This window comes from Lepidochelys kempii, chromosome 5, assembly GCF_965140265.1.
Source record: "Lepidochelys kempii isolate rLepKem1 chromosome 5, rLepKem1.hap2, whole genome shotgun sequence".
In the NCBI taxonomy this organism is placed as follows: domain Eukaryota; kingdom Metazoa; phylum Chordata; order Testudines; family Cheloniidae; genus Lepidochelys; species Lepidochelys kempii.
In genome coordinates, this window is record NC_133260.1 from 42,343,344 (window position 1) to 42,356,270 (window position 12,927).

General features: G+C 39.2%; 1 protein-coding gene across 4 annotated transcripts in view; it reads right to left on the bottom strand.

Annotated features, from left to right (window-relative positions):
• Positions 1-12,927, bottom strand: part of CENPK (centromere protein K) — a 51,856-nt gene that overhangs the window by 14,297 nt on the left and 24,632 nt on the right. For all 4 annotated transcript variants that reach the window (XM_073344077.1, XM_073344078.1, XM_073344079.1 and 1 more), the window contains 5 exons: positions 9,578-9,650; positions 3,535-3,581; positions 1,666-1,748; positions 1,439-1,537; positions 1,015-1,150 (listed from right to left, as the gene is read on the bottom strand). In XM_073344077.1, the coding sequence (XP_073200178.1) occupies positions 1,015-1,150; positions 1,439-1,537; positions 1,666-1,748; positions 3,535-3,581; positions 9,578-9,650 (438 nt within the window). The remainder of the gene's footprint in view (positions 1-1,014; positions 1,151-1,438; positions 1,538-1,665; positions 1,749-3,534; positions 3,582-9,577; positions 9,651-12,927) is intronic.

The window sequence follows — 12,927 nt, forward strand, 5'->3', positions numbered from 1 at the left end:
CATCATGATCATCTAGTCTGACCTCCTGCACATTGTAAGCCACAGAACCTCACCCACCCACTCCTGTAATAGACTCATAACCTCTGGCCGAGTTACTGAAGTCCTCAAATCATGGTTTAAAGACTTCAAGTTACAGAGAATCCACCATTTACACTAGTTTAAACCTGCAAGTGACCCGTGCTGCAGAGGAAGCCAAAAATCTGCCAGGGTCTCTGCCAATCTGACCAAGGAGAAAATTCCTTCACAACCCCAAATATGGCGGTTAGTTGGACCCTGAGCATTTCGGCATGACCCAACAGCCAGATAACTGGGAAAGAATTCTCTATAGTAACTCAGAGCTCTCCTCATCCAGTATCCCATCAACAGCCATTGAGGATATTTGCTACCAGTGGTCACAGATCAGCTGTAACCATTGCAGGCAGTCTCATCATACCATCCACTCCACAAATTTATCAAGCTCATTCTTGAAGCCACTTAGGTTTTTTGCCCACATTGCTCCCCTTCGAAGGTTGTTCCAGAACTTCACTCCTCTGATGGTTAGAAATCTTCATCTAATTTTAAGCCTAAATTTGTTGATGGCCAGTTTATATCCATCTGCTCTTGTGTCAACATTGCCACTTAAATACCTCCTCTCCCTCTCTGGTATTTATCCCTCTGATGTATTTAGAGAGAGCAATCATATCTCCCCCTAGGCCTTCATTTGGTTAGGCTAAACAAGCCAAGCTCTTTGAGTCTCCTTTCATAAGGTAGGTTTTCCATTCCTCTGATCACCCTCGTAGCCTCTCTCTGCACATGTTCCAGTTTTAATTAATCTTTCTTAAATGTGGGAGACCAGAATTGCACACAGTATTCCAGACGAGATCTCACCAGATGAGATCTCGCCATCAACACTACATGTATTACTTAAATACGGTTTCCACCTTTCCAGCCTTGTGACTTTAAAATTATATAAAACCTAATTAAAGAAAAAATAATAAAAACCTTTCAAATTTGATAATTTTAAAGAAATCTTACTTTTTTCTTCTTTTTAGCACTTTCATCTTCTTCTGGGAGAGGAAAATGTTCTTCTAGGAACTCCCCCAGAGCACTCAGGAGCTCTTCCTTATATGCCCTTATTTTCAGCATTTTACTTTTCAGTTCTTGCAAAGCTCTAAAAACCCAATGTAAAAATAAAGTTTAGCTGATGTGACATGTAATTCAATAAAAAGGCACTGTTGCTACAATAATGGCATCAATAACCCAAATATCACAAAGTCCAAGTGCAGCCTGTAGCACATTTGCAACCTAGATTTCAAATGTATTTTATTACTTGATTTATTATTTGATCTTTACCAAAGATATCAAACAGTAACATTCGATTTTTAAAATCTATTTTAATTGTAATACTAATATTCAATCCTTTAACTTTTTTTTTGCTGGAAAAAAGCACTATAAATACCTTTTTTCAGAAAATTGTACCACTTGATTTTTCATTTCTTCATGTGTTACGTCAAGAGCATCTACCAATTGCTGCTGCTCATCCAGCCACTGCTGTTCTCTTTAAACATGAAAGTGGAAAAAAATGAGATAGGGAATAATGGATAATTCAGACCTACCAAAACAATGATTCTCACTTGATTTGCTATCAAAATTGTATGGCATTCACAAGCTCGATTCGCTTTATACCTTTTCATGTCTTCCTTCAGCTTTTTATTCTTTGACTGAACAGTAGACAGCACCATTTCAAGATCATGGTCTACTTTCTGCAACTACAAAATGGGAAATTGAAGTGTATATTATGGAGAAATGCAATTCTATTAGTGCTATGTAAAACAAAACTTGATAGTGCTGTTGTGGTATCACTCAGATACCACAGTGAAGGGAACCAAAATTATCTTGACAGACAAATCAGTAACAACCCACATCTCACATAATAGTACACTGAAAAACTAATAGTTGGCAGAGCAACAATTATGGCACTCCAAAGTGAGAACATCTCTAAGAAAGGGTGATTACTCTTACTAACCAAATTGATGATGAATGAGGTATTCATATCTTGGATAGGGAAATGGTACAAGTAATAAGACACTGCAGTCTGGTTCACTTCAGACTATTCTTCAGTAAAGAAATTTAGAGCTTGACTCTATCAGAGTCTCCATGCCCTCCACTCCACATAGGAGTGGGGAGTACCCAACACCTCAGTGGACTGGGTCCTTAGTTGATGCACGGCTTGCTGAAGACTAACCCTGAGATGCTCTGTCCTTTTGAGACTGATGTGGCTCCCTTAATAAGTTTGGGGCTCTCCACTATATACTATCTTTAGATGCCTTTGTGTCCCTGAATAGGAGTTCCCTGAGGTTTGTCTCCCAGATGGTGGGACAACCTGATCGCACCCAGTTACTTGCACTGGGAGGTTCTGTCACAGGCCCTAGTTCCTTCCTTCTTACATAGGACCATACCCTTTGCGGGACTTCACTCCCCGCAGGGACAGGGTGAAGATCTCCTAGATGGGAGTTCCTCCTGTGGCTCCAGGAGTGATCCCAGCAGTCTCCTGTTTAGCAATCCTGCTCCTTCACCTCAGCTGACTGCAGCTGCCTCCCTTTTAAAGGCCTTCCATCTAGGCCTGCCCCCATGTCCTGTCTGGCACCTTCCTCATCAGTGTGGGGTCTATACACCCAATCACAGACCCTGTATTATGTAATTATAAAATAAAATTTAAGTTTCGCTCACAACAAGTACAAATGAAATACAGAAAATATTCCCCAGGAGCAGAAGGGTTTTATATACACAGGATTTATGAGAAATGTTGTATCCCTCAGCTAAGCTAACCACAAAACGGAATGTCAAACCAAACATGTAGTGGAGAGGATATTCACTCAAAGGAAAAGACATAGCCAATCTTTTTGTTAAAAGAGCACTTGTATTGGCAGTTTGGTTCCCTGGCCTGACTGACACAAGGCAGAGGAAAGTTTCTGGGAGGTAGCCAAACCAAAAAGGTAGGTGAAGCAAAAGTTATTTTTAAACAAAACCCATATAATCTAAATGTGTCTTTATGTGTTAGCCAAAGTATAACTATTCATTTCAACGTTATAGCCACAAGAATATTCCCAGCTAAAGTTACATACCAATGTCCAACCAATATATTGAAATGCTACCACTAACATTCTTTATTTGTCCTTTCTCCCCCAGTCTGGAAGAACTCAAATAGGTATTTGAATATATTATTCCTACAAAACTCTAGAACTAAGACTACTGCCTCTTCTGCACAGTACATTATTTTTAAAAAATCATATCTTAAACATAAAAGACACCGTATAGTAAGTTCTATTAAAAAGATCATTTTCACTACAACTAAAAATATTCAGTACTTACAACAAAGTTCAGGAAAAAGCAAATTAAAAAATTAATAGTGCTCAAATAAGCACACACAAATTTCTTATGGCTAGCCAATCATATGAAAAGAAACTCCTAAACCTACCCCCAAACCCCCCAAAAAACCAAAACAACCACCCACTTGTAAGAAGATAGTTAATTACTTGGTAGTAAGACACTTACCTCTTCCTTTCCTAATGCTACCAGGACATCTGGATTGGTGGAGATTACTGAAAAATAAAACTGATTATATTAAAAAAAACCAGGAAAAACAAACAATTAATAAATTTAGCAAAATAAACAGGTCTGACTTTTGAGGAAGACATACCATTACCATAGGGATAAAGTCAAATCTCAAAAGACTGGCCCTATCAAATGTCTAATCTGCACTGAGGAAAATATTGTTTTAATATCAATTTCCCCCATGGTCCAAACTGCACACATTACTCCACAAATATCACAAACTGAATTCCAATTTTAATAAAACTTGTCTGATCAATAGGTATGACAGAACTTCCTCCAGCCTACAAGCCCAAGTTTTTGCAAAACATTTTAAATCCAAGTTATGTAAAAGAAGATTGTTTGACACAAGACACCTTTCTCAGGGTTTAAGTCTTTTTTAAGAATAAGAGAAACTGAGGTAATTAGAAGAACATGAGAAGACCCCCCCCCTTTGTTTAAAAAAAAAAAAATCTTCCACAAGGGTTTAATTAACATATTCTGAAGTCATTTATAATACTTATTTCCAAAACCTTCTGAACTTCGTGTGTTAGGTTATGTTTACACTAACAAAGTCACCCTTCACTCAAAAAATCCAGTTTGTTCAATAGAAAGAAAAGGTAATTGGACATCGTTTTTAAAAAATGAATTAAATTATGGAGAAAGCAGATTGTCACAGAAAGAGAGATTCTTTTTAAAAAGGTGCAAATGCAAGAGATCATCTCAGATTTCATTATTTCAGAGCTTCCAGGTTGTTTGATAGATCTTGTAATCAATCCCCTTCAGGAGATTTGAAGAGTTGATTAGGTATGCGATCATCCTCCCTGCTTTGCTTATATGTGAATAAAAGCATGGATTTTGAGAAACTAAAGCGTGCATTTGTAACTTTTTATGTTATGAGAGAAATAAAAGTTACTATAGCAGCTTCAAATCGTTATATCACCAGAAGCATATTTGTATGTCAAAATTTGGACATCAAGATCCATAATATCTCATCCTAACATAAGAAATTCCTGTGATAAAGATTTCTTTTTACTAAAAGGGAAAGAAATTATAGCTCCCCATATAGAAGCATTAGATGTCTTCCAAAATATAGGGTGGGCTTGATAAATTTGCAAAAATAAATCTATTTTAAAAGATTTTTAAATAAAAGTTTGGTTAAACTTCTATGAATATTGAACAAACTGTGAAGTAGTGATTTCAGCAGCGATCAGAGTATGACCTGATACTGAAACAAGGAAGATTTCTGCACCCAAAGTGTGTTCAATTAAAGTGTGATTAAAAAAAAAAAGTCAAATAAAGAATTAGGAGCATGTGAGAAAGAAGTAAAATCATATATATACACAAAAGATGAGTAGAGCATCCCTGAACTAAGCTGATGTTGAAGAGCTACTGGAGGCCCTGTACAGTGACTTTAATCATCATCATGGCTATATTTCGTGATGACAATGACTTGAAAATGTCTCAAATGCAGAATCCATTTAGTAAGAGTTCTGCTCTTCCCTTTCAATAGGCCAACTTCCAGTCCATGATATTTGACATGAAGAATTCAAAGAAACCAATTTTCTACAGTTTGTGATGATCTGAAATCCTTTAAGTGAGCTGTAGCTCACGAAAGCTTATGCTCAAATAAATTTGTTAGTTTCTAAGGTGCCACAAGTACTCCTTTTCTTCTTTCTATATTGAATTATCCACTTCAGTCCATTCAAATCACTTGTTTCCTACCACTTCCTTCAACTTTAAGCATTTCTACCTAAGTACTTATATGGCTCCTTTAATTGTAATATCTGAGTGCCCACCAAGTATTTAAAAATAAAACAGGTTTCAGAGTAACAGCCGTGTTAGTCTGTATTCGCAAAAAGAAAAGGAGTACTTGTGGCACCTTAGAGACTAATTTATTTGAGCATGAGCTTTCGTGAGCTACAGCTCACTTCATCGGATGCATACCGTGGAAACTGCAGCAGACTTTATATATACACAGAGAATATGAAACAATACCTCCTCCCACCCCACAGCAGGACAGTGGGGTGGGAGGAGGTATTGTTTCATATTCTCTGGGTGTATATAAAGTCTGCTGCAGTTTCCACGGTATGCATCCGATGAAGTGAGCTGTAGCTCACGAAAGCTCATGCTCAAATAAATTAGTCTCTAAGGTGCCACAAGTACTCCTTTTCTTTTTAAAAATAAAAGTAACAATCTCCTGCAGAAGAGAATTCAATAGTCCACATGCAGTAAATTCTGTCTCCTGTGTTATGACTTATGGAGGTCGTGGTTGTAGAAGGAGAGGGAATCTCTTTAGTAGCTAAGGCCAATTCTATGAAGGACTCTGAATATCAGGATTGAGACTTTGAATTGGTCTGTATTCAATGGTGAGCCAGTGCATACCATGGAGCACTGGGGTGATGTGCTAAAGGCAATTTTAGTCATTAGGCATATATGCTGATGCATCTTCTACTGGTTGGAGCCTTTTCCTGGTGTGTGGTTTTATTCCTACGTACAAAATGTACAAAAAAAATCAAGGCTAGAGATTGCAAATGGAATAGCACGCCAATGTGTAGCATGGTTGCAATGCAAAATACTACCAGATGTTAGCAATGCAAGGAATCATTACTATGCAAGCCTTTGTATGGAAACTCCGATTCAAGTGATAGGAATCTGGCACAATATTGATACTATGCACACAAAAAAGGTACTATACATAGACCACATATTTTTTATAAAAACTTTAAAATGTGGTTAATTCTTATTTTGAAAAGAAAAAAATTCAAATCTATTTTAAGTGCCAACTGCTTGTTAAAAAGTTATAATTTAGCTGATTAAGCATCTCTAGAGCTATATATAGAGTATCAGAAACCCAGAAAGAACAAGAGACTAAAGAGTCTTGCAAAAATAAAAATTTGCATTGTGGATTCAAGCCTGCGTGCCAAGATTGTGCCCAATGAAATTTGTAACTGCCGAGTTATAACCCCCAAAAGCAAGGTTTATAATGGAAATGCTGACAGACTCTCAATTATAGCAACTGTACTGGTTATTGCTAAAAATATACAGCAGGGTTCAAGAAAGCCTGATATTCAGGCTCTAATATTGAGTTGTGGCAACTTGACTAATATTCCTATCCCATATTTAGCAACATTCAGACAGCATTTTCTATTAATGAAGCATCTTCTCGCTCTCTCTCACACAGTGAGGGATAGGTACGATGAGAAAGTTCCAGATGGACACAGAAAAATGAAAGCATGGTAGTTCTTTATTTTCATATAATGGCCATAATCTTATGACATCTCAAAGTCAACCCCCATCTCCCATGCTTCAACGAATTGGCTCAAAAGAGAATTATAAGTAACAAGGGAAAGCCTCGACTGCAAAAAGGTAAGTTATTTATATGTTGTATGGAATATAGTTGTAGCTGTGTTGGTCCCAGGATATTAAAGAGACAAGGTGGGTGAAGTAATATTACCTCACCCACCTTGTCTCTCAAAGTTATTTATACATTATACACACAAAATTTCTGTACTATAAAATTAACATATGTAATAAGAAATCTAACCATGTGCAAATAAATTAGAACATTATGAGCCAATACTCAAATATAATGCTAAAAATATTTAATGCCACAAGAATCTATTTTTGTAACACAAATAGCTTAAAGTTTTAAAAATGATTAAATATTTATAGTAACAAAAACATCAGCAGTTATCTTAGCTAGAATAAAAATTAAAAGTGCTTGTAATCCTTATGTTACAAGGATGATCAGCAGCAGTGGCCAACAAGAAATATTCCCCATAGGATAGTATTGCACAATTTGGTACAATGGTCTAATTTGGTCTACCCCTTCATCTGAAGCATTTGGAACTGACCACCGCTTGAGACAGGTTCCCAGACCACACAAACTACTGATGCTTTTCCATTATGGAAATTCTTATCACCCTATATATAAGGAGAAAAAAAAGTAGTGAGTTTAGGAAGAGATGGTTCGGTTCTGGTATATCGTGACCACTGCCTACCACCAATGTAGTCTCATTGATTTCTTGTACTCCTGCATCTGTCTGTATCCATCTGTTGTTTTGTCTTATATTTAGATTGTAAACTCTTTGGGGTAGAGACTGTATTTTTGTTCTGTGTTTGTACAGTGCATAGCACAATGAGGTCTTGGTCCATAACTAGGACTCGTACCCAGCACAATAATACAAAATCAAAGCTCTGATATCTTGTGGAAAGTTTAAAAAAAACAAACAAACATTCTATTTAAAATTAATTCTGTTGATATTAACTAGGGAGCAGCAGTAACACCTAAATTAAGGTTGCCTAATACTTTCCATTATAATTTCTTTTCATTCTTCCTTTGAAGAACTAACACTTCCAAGGTACACCATAGGTACCTGAAATTTAGCAGAGGAGAGGAGCCTATTGCTGTTCCTATGACAATCTGTTCAGCTATTGCTGAGTTATAAACTGTTGAAAGCCATGATATGCAGTTTGCATTGTGATCCAATCACTCTGGAAGCAACATAAGCTAAACTAAAAAAGGCCCTCTTATTCCGATATAAGAGAGTGCACGCGGAGAGCTATACCAGTATAATCATGCTGCTAAATTTCTTCATGTAGACAAATTCTAAAATAAGTTTGTATGGAAAAAGGACCGTTGCCGATTAAGAATTAATCTGTTCTATCCAGATCCAATCTTCCATTGTGGAGAAGATGATGACATTTTGCGCTATAGTACCATCAGAGGATATTCAGTTTTGTGTCTTCCTGTCAAATAGATTCTGTTGGATGTTGCTTTTCCAGTGCCTGGCCAAATTAGGGTCTTGGGTAAAAAGCAAGTTAACTACAACGCAATTAAGGCCAAAGCTGGTGGGCAGAAGACGGCATCCTGAAGAATTAATAGGGCTATGCATATTTTGTCTGATAATGACTCCTAAGAACACAGGAAGGATGCATACCCTTTATCTCAGGGGATCTGCAAATGTTACGGAATTACTGGATCAGTAACTGCTCTTGGATTCCCAAAAGGCTGTAATGGCCCAAAGTACCTCTACCTTTTTTTGGCCTGGTGTCTGAACTCTAAATCCAAAAAGGATATCATAATGTACTGTAATTGGGTTACCCTCAAAGTTATCTTGAAAATTTCAGCTAGTAGACACTATGACAGTCCATTTCTTGACTGGAGCAGACCAACATGAACACACCACACATGTCATAAATGTTTTGCACTGCTTCTGAATCCAACGTTGGATGCATTTTAGGGTATTGGTTACCTATAAACCCTCAACAGCAACAGGAGTTTTCTGCCAGAACGCTCCTGTAATTTCTAAATTCTAAAGGTCAGAATTCTTGTTGGAGGCTCTTCAGAAATTGTATAGAGGCTTATTGTTAACCTCCTGGAATATTATTCACATCTTTGGTGGCCTGAGTTTTAGGAGTGCTGAACACCAACAAATCCCATTCTAATGAAAGGGAGTGTGTTAGGCTATGTTTACACTAGAGAGCTTACAACGATACAGCTGTACTGATGCAGCTGCATCGCTGTTAAGATATCTCATGTAGCTGCTCTATGTTGACGGGAGAAAGCTCTCCTGCTGACATTGCCCTGTGCAATGACCACTTATGCCAGTGAAATTTATGTCACTCAGAAGTGTTTTTTCCACAGTCCTGAGACACACAAATTTTGCTGACATAAGTCGTAGTGTAGACATAGCCTTAAGAGAGAGAGAGAAACAGTAGCTCTAAGTTGTGAACTGCCTCAATCATTTCAACAGGTGCCAACTCAGATGTCGGTGCTACAAGGAAGAAAGCACAGAGACAAAAGTGGAAGGACACTATTGTAGGCAGTACTGTAGTTCATTTTAATTTCTGCAAGATACCTAGGTGTGATGATGCATGCAATATAAATATTCTACATATGCACACTCAGATACTTGGATAAACGAGATGTTGTAAATCCAAGATAATCATATAAACTTTGGTTTTAAACAAAGTCTATAAAAATATTAATAAAAATCCTTACTCTCAGGACTTCGTTTCTGCCACTGATTATACTCTGCTGTTAAAGCCTTCACTCGCATCATTAACAAGGAAAGCTGTAAAACAAGAAGAAGAAGAAAAAAAGAGTATTTAAAAGCTAACTCTTGAAATGTGCTGAATAGTATTTGAGTACGATGAGACACAACACGGTAAAAAATGATTTAGTATTCCATGAGGAAGAATCTGGAAGGTACAATGGAGCATATTTTACTAGTTTTTAGAATCACTATTGCTTGCAGTCTATTTGCTTTGATAATGTACAACAACTACTTAGAAGTTAATTATTTAGATTTATACAGACTAAAGTAAAAGATCACCCAATCCAGTGCTCTGAGTGCCCTTGACAATATTTTTTAAAAAATACACTAAAACAAAGAGACCTGTCAAGTCCACCAGATCAGCTCAAGTAAGAGTGACAACATAAGTATAACTGAAATCAATCAACCCCACACACAATCTCCAGAGCCCCACGCCCAGCTGTAGCTATCTTCCATTTCCTCATGAACTAGGAAGAAAAGGCAGACCTTCCAGCATGCCCTGAAAAGTGACAAATTTGGGTTGTTACGACCTGGACAGGAAAAGCCCAGGATCCCAGTGGAGAACACTCTGCCAACTGCCTACTATGACTGATAAAGTTTAAGGTCAGAAAGGACCATTAGATCTTCTAATACAGGGGTTCTCTCAACATATTTTTTGGTGGCCTCAGAGTGCGGCCACCAAATCTTGCTGGTTGCAGCTCTGAGAATTTTTCCTAAAATACTTAATTAACTTTGGGAAAAACAAATAACTGTGCACATATACATGTCCAGATCATTGTAATTTATTTATGTAGGGTTGTTTTTTTTTGGCAGACTCAATCATAAAAATAAAGTACAGTTGTCTCTCTTCTTTACTGGACCTAAACAGATTAGAAACAAAAATAAGGTGCTTTGCGTGTTATTTTCTTTAGATTGCTAGTTAGTAAGTCTGCTACTGTGAAAAGTGATATTTGTATATTGGTTAAGTGATATTGGTATATTGGACAAATTAAGCCCTGGATGAGGAGGCGGGTAAGGAGACAGGGGGGTCAGGGCCAATGGGGGGTCTGGAGGAAGCACCGGGGGTCAAGGTGATGGCGGGGGGTGAGTCCAGGGATGGAGCCCAAAGCCCTGCAGCTGGGGGAGAGAGCCTGCTTCCCACCACCCTAGGGCGGAAGCCTGAAGCCCGGGACATACTGCTCCTGGAAAGGTGGGGAACTCACACTGGTTGCTTGCTCCTACAGTGTTTATGGAGGGGGGTAGGGACCAAACCCGGCAGGCAGCCCCAGGAGAGGAGATGGTGCTTTGCTGCTGCCCCACCCCCAGCCTCACCCAAACAGAGCCCAGGAGGCTGTAGCCGCAAGAAAAGCCACAGTGGTTGCATTTGAGAAACGCTGATCTAATTGGACCTGTGTATCACAGACTATAGATTTTACTCAGTTACCCTGTATTGAATCTAATAACTTGTGTTTGATTAAAGCATAACTTGTGGCTGGCTAAAGCATGTCTTCCGGAAAGACATCCTGTCTTGATTTGATTACAACAGAAGATGGAGAATTCACCATTTCCTTTGGTAGTTGGTTCCTATGGTTTATCACTCTCACTGTTAAAATTTGAATTTGTCTGGCTTCAGCTTCCAGCCACTCTAGATTAAAATACTCCGAGCACCTGATATTTTCTTCCTATGATGTACTTGTATACTATAATTAAGTCACCTCTCAAACTTCTGTTTGATAAACTAACCAGATTAAGCTCTTTAAACCTCTCATTGTAAAGCACTTTCCATAGCCTTGAATAATTTTTGTGGCTATTCTGTGCACCCTCTCCAATTTGTCAACATTCCTTTTAAAATCTGGACACCAGAACTGTATACAGTACTCTATCACCAGTTTCACCAAGGCCATATACAGAGGTAAAATCACCTCCTCACTTCTACACCACTGCTTATACATCCAAGGCTCGGATTAGCTCTTTTTGCATCACCACCACACTGGGATCTCATGTTGAACTGCTTGTCCATCCTGACCCCTAAATCCTTTTCAGTGTCACTATTTTCCAGGATACAGTCTCCTACCCCGTTCTGTAGGTATGGCCTTGTTCCTAGCTGTCAAGCTTTGCATTTTGTCTGAATGGGCCTAGCTTACCAAGGGATACAGATTGTTCTGTATGACTCCCTTGTGCTCATCATTATTATTTACCACTCCAACAACCATGTCATCTGCAAGTTTTATCAGCAGTGATTTCAGATTTACTTCCAGATCACTGAGGAAAAGTCAGTGCCTCTGCTGACCACAACTGTGGCAGTAATGTCATGGAGAGAGAGATAGGTGGCTTCTTTTGACAGGTAGGTTCCAGTCTTTTCTAAATCAAAACCAACAACTTAAAAATCAATCTAGAAACTAACAGGCAGCCAATGCAGGTCACAGAACACAAGTTAGTAGCATCCATGACAACTTTTAAAACATTTAAGTATACTACCTCTTATCTTATAGCAATTCAAAATCCAAATTTTTAAGTCTTCACTTTATGTGTGAGGGCCTATATATTTGTATCTCTGTAAAAAGGACTTGTAGCAAAGCGATGACTCACCGGTGCAGCGCCTCCTGCTGGTCATCCAGGGAATTAGCTCTCCAACATATGGAGCACCCTCTGCAGGCTGGTGTCTCGCCTGCCGCTGGCCCTATGTCCCTCCTAGACCCCGATGCCCTTTATCTGAGGGTTCTGCCCCAGCAGTACCCCATCACTCTGAGTCTCCCCTCCCAGGGGAACCCCCAATCCTCTAAACCCACCTTGCCTCAGTGGCTACTGCCAGTCATCAGGTAGCCCCCACTCACTGGGGCAGACTGCAGTTTGTAATGGCCACTCATCATTGGCAAGGAGGTTGGACCAGCTCCCTCTGCCTAACCCCGGCTGCACCTCTGAAACCCCAGTACCCGTGTAGACCTTCACCAAGGCCTGCAGCCTGGGGGTTTACCAGGCTGGAGTTCCCCAGCTCCCTTGCCCTATTCTCCAGCACTACTCCACTTCAGGTACCTCACTCTCAGGCAGCTAGCCCTTCCCACTCCCGGGCTAGAGCGAGACTCCTCCAGCTTCTGGCCCACAGCCCTGCTATCAGGGCCAGCTGGGCCCCAATTGAGCTGGCCTCAGCTGTGGACTGCAACTCCAATCAGCCTAGTTTGGCTGTTTTAACCTGTTCTCCAGGAGTGGAGCAGCTGCCCCACTACAGGACTACTCCTCTAACTTAACAGAGCTTTCTTATAGTAGTGTTCAGCTGCTGAAGAAAGGGCAAATCAGCCCCCTAGTGTACTGCTGCTGT